Below are 8,092 nucleotides of genomic sequence, written 5' to 3'. Positions count from 1 at the left end.
GGTTGTGGACTTGTGTAGTTTCCTTCCATTTATCTATCTTGATCGAGAGTCCCCAGGCTATACTCTACACAGAAGTTGCACAAATTGTTTTTTTTTTTTTTATTTATAATTCACGAAACATAGCGAGACAAGGTCAATTCAAAAGTGTCACAAACTTGACCTTGACTCATACGTATCAAAACCTGACCTTGTTCATGAGAGTAATTTCTTAACAAATTTTTCTACTTTTGACTTCCAAGTCCTGCCTGTGAGTTGTGAATAATTTTTTTTTTCCTTGTGCTGATTTAAGGTGTAAACTTCCCGACCAAGTTTCTAACTTTCAGTTTTTGCTTTTTGAAATACCCCCAACTAAGTCACCTCTCGATGGTTACCAAGTTTTAACTTTCAATATACTTCCAGGAAGATGTGTCCGAGACTTGCCTCGTCAGTGAGCCTTAATTTAATTCTCTTGGGAGTTTTACTAGACTATGGGCATGAACTGGAGAGGGTAAACTTTTACTAAATGATGGGCTTGGACTGGAGCGATGATTACCACTTACCAAGTTTTAACTTTCAATATACTTCCAGGAAAGATGTGTCCTAGACTTGCCTCGTCGGGGAGCCTTAATTTAATTCTCTTGGAGTTTTACTAGACGATGGGCTTGAACTGGAGATGGCCCATCCAGTAATAGAAGGGTAGTTTCCCACAATATGATCAGCCAGCTGCCCAAGTCGGCAGTCACTGCAAATGTCAAAAATTACACTCAAGAAGTGCATGCCTTCTGTCAAGTCTTGAGCATACAAATTACGTTGCAATTTATAGCTTGCCCCGGCAAAGGCGTGTAAAGAACTGAACAATTCAACTTTCATGCAGGCGAATTCCAACATAACAGTAGGAATACCCAACATGGAGAGTGAACCAGCCTCAATAATTTCATTAGTAGAGTTCAATTTGATTTTAGTTCAGATATCAACATGCCAGGTTTAAGCAGGGTTCCACATGCATTCAATGGCTACAAGGGATTTTGTGATTCAATGCAAATATGGAACATATAAAAATGTACTAATATAAAAAAACGAAGTAGAATTGCATATTTAGCTGATCAACCCTTTGGCTTATTTAAATCTAAGAATATGAAGTACCATAGCATTTGCCAATCAATCTACTTCCAAACAAAAGATGCTCGCCCAACTTTCAACAACATCCAACAACTACCTAAAAACCATCTTCTTGGAAACCGAGAAACAAGAAAGAACAGACAAGTCATGAGCACCATTGGATATTCTATGTGCAGATGCCTAAGCCTCAGCAAATCTGGGGAAAAAAAAACACAAAACAAAAGCCAAAAGACAGTGCAATCAATACCAGGTCCATCTGGGTAGGAATTACTATCAAATTGAATTTAGGAAATAATAAAAAAAAATGGAGCACAACGTACCCAAGCTCAGAGAGCTTCAAATGAGCCTCTGCATAGTCAGCAAAGAAGGCATCTTCATCCTAGATAAATAAAAAAGGCAGCCATAATCAGCATATTTTCTGAACACATAACTTTAACAAAGCAAACTTGAAGATAATTGAATTCATTACTACTGACCGCGGCATATTTGTCAACAAGAGGACGGAAAGCAGGGTCAGACAGAAGAGCCTTGTCAGTCGGCAATTGCAGGAGTCCTTCCTTCTCTCCACTCAAGAGTTCCCTGCAACGAGTGGGGTGCATAAGCATATATCAATATCTCGAAATAATAAATGTAACATAAGCATATATGATATAGCAGTCTCCAGGGTAAACTTACTTAAAGTAAGTGTTGTCAAAGATGAGTGGGTTGGTAGTCCATGCACCCTCAAACCCAGAACGCTCCTTGTGGCACCTTCCCTGCAAAATTCAATTTCAAGCAATACTCAAGCTTCATTGTAAGAGGTTGAAGGACTAACATCTCTAACACTTACAACACCACAAGCACCAATCCATCACCAAGGAACATGGATAACCAAAAACATAAACACTAACCAGGGTGTGGCCACCCGACAGAGCAACGATGTCCTTGTCACTCAGACCCATTTGTTTAACAAAGACATCCCTAAGATGGTCAGAACCTGCAAAGATTTGTGGAATGTTGAGGAGCACATCAGTGATCTAAGAAATCTATAAACAGCAAATTTCATTGCTCTTTGTTGAGTAATCGTAGGCCTCGACAAATAAACTAACCCTTGGTAGCATCAGGAAGACGGCCTTCTGGAGGTGGCTCAGGCTTGTCCTACAACACAGGATTTTTGTCAGCATCAATTACCAAAGCTATATATCATTATACCAAAAAATGTCCTCATGAAGGGTAGTTTTGCAAGAACCGGTACTAGATAGATAAACACAGAATAGATGGTATCACCCAAAAAAAAAAGAGGTACAAGAAAATTGCCACCATTGTCATCAGTGTTAAAAAATTGTCAATCATTTACCCTAGAGTTTTAAGGAAACAATAACATAGTAATGTTACAAAGGGACCACGTCATCTACTCATATTCAACTACTACCATACTGTAAGAGAATTGAAAGATATAAACTAGGCTACTCCATAGAGCATCTGATGACAGAACAACACAATTCATCATAGAAATATAATAACAGTGGTACCCACAGATAAGATTCTCAATCAACAAGGGGAAAATGTAATATGTGTTTATGTAGCTATTGGACAAAAAGCATCCTCTGTGGCTCAGGTGGTGACTACTTCACAGAAAAGAGGAGCAATGGAATATACTATTGTGGTAGCTGAAACGGCGGATTCTTCAGCTACATTACAGTACCTCGCCCCTTATACCGGAGCGGCGCTAACTGAATATTTTATGTACCATGAACAACACTATCAACATAATATTTACCCCAAAAAAAAAGGTCTACCACAAGTAACTTGCTAAATTTACAACTAAAATGTAATTCCAGATCTAGCCAGCCAGTACAAATTCAATTCCAGATGAATATTTACAACACTTCTACACAGTAAAATGAGGAAAATCCTGCTCCAGAACATACAAAACAGATACAGCAACAGAACAGGGAAATTTTCAAATCTACAGGTAGCAGAAACCACGGGAATGCGCAATAAAATAAGATCATTGGATGGAGTAGGGACTAGGGATATAGAACTTTCAACACTAACCTGCCTGCCAGGGTGGAAGGGAACATCAGGCCCACCAGTTATCTCAACAGCGACGACACCAGCCAACTACATTTCATCATCAGATACATCAAAACGAAAATCAGATCTAAAAAAGGCCAAAACAGTGAACGAAATTCAAATCAATATACACAAGAAAACATACCTGATAGAAATCAGCGTATGAGATGCCGGGGAACTGCTCCTTGATGGGCTCGAGTAGCCTGACAGCAATATCCAGACCATTGTTAGCCCCATGGGCCAACTCAGCGGGGTGCTTCATGGTACCGAAAGGACCACCGGTCTTAGTACTCACATCAAAGGTACCAGCAGAGTGCCATCTGTGAAACCAAACAACACTCCATCAGCGATCTAATAAACATACATACATACAAGAGAAGCATATCTACACAACTTAGACAGAGTAAATCGAACTTACGCAATACGGAGCATGAGAGGAGCACAGTTCTTTTCAGCGATCAAACCCCTGAGTTTCCTCTTGGCTTTATCAACGGCCTTCTTGTAGTCCTCGCTCACAACTGGGTAATTCTTCACCATTTTTGCAGATTCTATTACCATCAAGAAAGTATCGTCAACAAACTCACACATCAAATCAAACAAGATGTTAAATAAATCATTTCTAAACAAAAAGTTCGCCGGCTTTAAACAACGACTATGAATCAGATCTAAAAGCTTTGAAAGCGAAAATGTGATCGCCGATCGAATCAGAAATGATCAGTAAAACATAAGAGATCTGAGAACGTGTGGTCAACACGAACCTCTTGAGCTGAAATGAAGGCAAAGCCCTAGCGCAAGGTTGACACGAGCAGAGCACTAGCTCAATTTGAGGGGGTTGATATAGGGGTTTGGTGGAAGGGAAGGTTCTAGTATTTTGTTTTCCACCGTATGATCTAAGCGATCTGTGGCTGTTATTGTTTTGACGATCTCACTGCTGGGATTGGTTTGAAGAACGTGACGTGGAGGGTCGGTAGGCGTTCCACTTTCCGAATGAGAGAGAGATGACAAATGGAAAGTAATAAATATAAATTAGGTGGCCTTTTCATATTTATTAATTTTTAAAATGACGAACATAGCCTTTAGAGCATCTGCATCAGTTTCTCTTAACAGATTCCCTAAAATACAGATAAAATGCCACTTTCCCCTATTTTACAGATTCCCTATCCAATCAACACTGCATCAGATTACCTATCATATTCTCTATTGCATTAAAATAATATTTATTTCTCTTTCCTTTATTTATTCTATTCATATAAATTACTTCTATTTAAAATAATAGATTAATTACATTTAAAACAATATATTAATTAAAATAATAAATTAATGTTATTAAAAATTAGAGAAAAAAATTGAGGAGAGAGAAAGAAGAGAGAGAAAAAGTGAGGAGAGATAGAGGAGAGAGAAAGGAGTGAAAAAGTGAGGAGAGGAGAGAGAAAGAGATGAGTGATGAGAGAGAAAGAAGAGAGAGAAAGAAAGGAGTGAGGAGAGAGAGAGGAGAGAGTGAGGAGTGAGAAAGAAGAGAGAGAAAGAGGAGAGAGAAAGAAGAGAGAGAGAGAGAAAGTGAGGAGGGAGAAAGAAGAGAGAGAAAGGAGTCAAAATGTGAGGAGAGGAGAGAGAAATAGATGAGAGAGAAAGAAGAGAGGGAAAGAAAGGAGTGAGGAGAGAGAGAAAAAGTGAGGAGAGAGAAAGAGTGAGGAGAGAGAGAGGAGTGAGAAAGAGAGGAGTGAAGAGAGAGAGGAGGGAAAAAATGAGGAGAGAGGAGAGAGGAGAAAGTAAAGTAGTAAAAAATGTTATTTTATGTTTAGGGAAGTGAATAGTGGTTCTCTAGATGTAGGGAACTACTGTTCATATTCTGTAAAATAGGGAACCTCTAGGTAATCTGATGCAGAGCTCTATTTTGACAAAATCTCTATAATCTTTCCCTATTTTACAGACAGATTCATGTTTAGATAATCTGATGTGGATGCTCTTAGATCCTGATGAGAGATGCAAAAGTATTTGTTGTTACCTACGGTTGACCTTATTGTTAACCTTGTGAACCTGTAAATATGCCATTAGAATAAGAAAATAAAAGGAAATTGTGCTCCTATAATCAAAAAAATAATTATCATGACTCACTCTTCTTGTTAAATGAAATAAAAGTAGCAATTTATTATTTAACTTTATAGAAACTTTGTCCTCACGAGCCTCTTAGTTGTAATTTACCTTTCTTATTTTTATACAAAAAATTAACAAGTGCTCCAAAAATAATGACTAAGAATTCACAACATGTCTCACCTAATTTTTAAATTTAAATTATATATTTTAATAGAACTTTTTCATACTTTGAAACATCTTTATGTCATTTATTCGATGTGTATTGAATATCATTTCTCTTTTTTTTTTTAAACAGAAGATAGGAGAATCGAACCCTAATAACCAAGATGATACACACCATCCTTATTACTCTAACTAGTGGCTTGGGTTGGAGTGTGATATCATTTCCCTGATACAGACACAAATCAAATGAATCTTGTTTTTTTTTTTGAACTGGTAATTTTGAAGAAAAGTTTGGTAATTATGATGATTTCTTAGTTTTTACTATATATAAAAGAATTTTTATGATTTTATATAGGAAAAAAATAAAAGCAAGTATTATTTGGTAAAACTGGGTATGGTTGCAGAGAATTGGAGGCCTCTATGAGGCTATATTCGTCAATTCGGCAATTATTAGAAGAAGTAATTTTCTACATTATGCCAAATTTCTCTATCCAACGAGTGTGAACGCGTCTAGCGGGAGAAGATTCCATTTTGAATACCGATAAAATCACACTCAGCAGTGTAGCTCTCCATTGGTGCCCCAACCGTGACCACTTGACGCCATTTTATTATCATTTTTTTTTTGAGACTTCTAACCTGTGAAAGACTGCCATCTGGCGGACTCATTGCGCATCGAAATTGATATGATCGGTGTGGGACTGACTGTGAAAGACTTGAACAAAATTACAAGATTTTTTTAAAAGGAATATCGTTGAAAAACATGTTTTTCATTGGAATCAGATTTTAAACACACACATGTCTGATTCAATCGATAACCAATCGAATCATCTCTTATTGGTACAAAATTATAAGACTTTCTCCCTAATATGATTATACACTTTTTATTTATATTTTCTAGATAGATAGGATATGAGAGTAAAATGCATATTATTTGCATTTTTTTTTCAGAAGTATTTGGATAATATTTTAAATATTTATCTTTATTTTGTAATGTATATGTTTAGAATATATCAAACTGTTAATTTTAAATATTTATAGCTATTTAATTATTTATCTTTATTTTCTATATTATGTATTATTTATTTGCATATGTTATCATAAAAATATATAATACTCCTACACATAATTTGTTACGGTATATATGCTATTAACATAAATTGATCCAAAACACCATCAACGTCATCAGATATGCTACCAGCATATCTTTGACAAAGATTAGTCATTGAAGGAGTCTTGTGCTGCTGCATCCATCAAATGACCTTTTCCGCTGTGATCAGCAGTTTTCCAAGTCTCAAATTTCTGCCCCCCCCCCCCCCCCCCGATTTCTGTACGTGACAGAGCACCGCCCCTTGTATTTTCTTCCCACGAGAGAGTGGACCCAGACTCTTGACTCAAATTCTGGTTAGTCAATATGTTTTTTTCTTCTTCTTTTTCGTGAGTTAATTTCCTTGCTCGTTTTCGTTTGAAACTCTGCCCATGTAATGCAAAGGTTCTTTAAAAAGGTGAAAAAGAAAAAGAACAAGGGTGGTTGAGATGAAGGGTGGCTATTCTTTTAAGGGATTGTGATGATTCTCTGATAAACATTCAAGCTCCATCATTGCTGTGGTGGGTGTGTTTTGAGATCTCAATATCCAACTCTCTAACCCCTTTGCCATCCTCCCCTTTTTTGTCTCCTTAGGGTTTTGTTTGGATTGAAAAATGAATAGTAAAATAGAGTCAATGGAGAGAGAGTTAAGTGAGGAGGACATCATGCGAGAGGACTATCTTTGAACAAATTATTCTCCCACTTCATAAACTCACATACTTGAAGGATTACAAAATGTAGAGTCGAGAGTTAAGTGAGGAGGAACTTCCCTCTCTTTCACTCAACTTAACTCTGTCTCTTACAATCCAAACAAGATAAAATTATTCTTTTTTCGTTAATCTTCCTCACTTAATTCTCTAAAGTCTAAAATATCAATCCAAACCAATCCTAAGTGCCAACTTTATTGCCACTCTTTTATGTTCAAGCAAGATGGGCCTTTTAATACTTGATAGCCCAATCTTAGTACAAATAGTTGACACGGGCTTAAATTTATAAATTATGAGAAACTGAATCTGCACTTGAAGGCCCATATTGCAAGCATGGCCAATGAACTCTGGATTAGATAAAAACTATTTCTAGGCCTCTTATGATGCCACAATTATGCAATTCAAGATTCATGTTAGGGGTGTCCATCGGGTGTGTAGACCCGGAACAACCCAGAGACCCGGCCCGACCCGGTTCTTATCGGATTGGCCGATGTGATTTTTATCGGGCCGGGATCAGTTAACAAGGTCGGGTCCCGGGTCTGATAATTATGTGTTATCGGGTTATCGGGTGACCCGATAACCCGATAACTTATTTAGTTAATTATTACATAATATATATAAAAAAATTACTAATGAAGTCTTAATACTTAATAAATTAATATAATATCATTAAGTCATTAACAGAAGTGAGAAGCCTGACCCATATCAAAAGTAGCTTAAGCTCTTCCGCCTCATCGTCTCTCCACTCCAATATCCATCAACCACCACCTCTACGACTACAAGCACACTCACCGGCCACCGCATCCATTGCATTCTCTGATACTTTGTTGCTTCTAATGATGGAGTTTCGATGTCATTGTCATCTATTATCCTGATTTCAAGAGAAGAATCC

The 8,092-nt window shown here is 37.1% G+C and overlaps 1 protein-coding gene across 2 annotated transcripts; it reads right to left on the bottom strand.

The window, feature by feature from the left end:
- Positions 1-1,025: 1,025 nt before the first annotated feature.
- LOC119979903 (L-ascorbate peroxidase, cytosolic) lies at positions 1,026-4,071 on the bottom strand. 2 transcript variants are annotated; one of them, XM_038822528.1, is made up of 10 exons: positions 3,912-4,071; positions 3,572-3,701; positions 3,299-3,473; positions 3,136-3,201; positions 2,187-2,235; positions 1,989-2,074; positions 1,774-1,853; positions 1,575-1,677; positions 1,419-1,477; positions 1,026-1,294 (listed from the first exon to the last, which is right to left on the bottom strand). In XM_038822528.1, the coding sequence occupies exons 2-10, from the start codon at positions 3,688-3,690 to the stop codon at positions 1,279-1,281; spliced, it is 753 nt and encodes a 250-aa protein (XP_038678456.1). In that variant the 5' UTR covers positions 3,691-3,701; positions 3,912-4,071; the 3' UTR covers positions 1,026-1,278. The 2 variants fall into 2 exon arrangements, with proteins under 2 accessions (XP_038678456.1, XP_038678464.1); XM_038822536.1 differs by having other exon boundaries at positions 3,572-3,704; positions 3,910-4,039.
- Positions 4,072-8,092: the final 4,021 nt, after the last annotated feature.

The sequence above is a fragment of the Tripterygium wilfordii genome, chromosome 2 (assembly GCF_013401445.1).
Source record: "Tripterygium wilfordii isolate XIE 37 chromosome 2, ASM1340144v1, whole genome shotgun sequence".
In the NCBI taxonomy this organism is placed as follows: domain Eukaryota; kingdom Viridiplantae; phylum Streptophyta; class Magnoliopsida; order Celastrales; family Celastraceae; genus Tripterygium; species Tripterygium wilfordii.
Note: the sequence above shows the minus strand (reverse complement) of the source record. Positions and strands in the feature narration are given on the sequence as shown.

Excerpts from the sequence above, each read along its gene's own strand:
- LOC119979903 (XM_038822528.1), bottom strand. The coding sequence starts at position 3,690 with ATGGTGAAGAATTACCCAGTTGTGAGCGAGGACTACAAGAAGGCCGTT. Across the intron at positions 3,202-3,298 it reads CATACGCTGATTTCTATCAG|TTGGCTGGTGTCGTCGCTGT; the intron begins GTATGTTTTCTT and ends GATGAAATGTAG. Across the intron at positions 2,236-3,135 it reads CCTTCCACCCTGGCAGGCAG|GACAAGCCTGAGCCACCTCC; the intron begins GTTAGTGTTGAA and ends CCTGTGTTGTAG.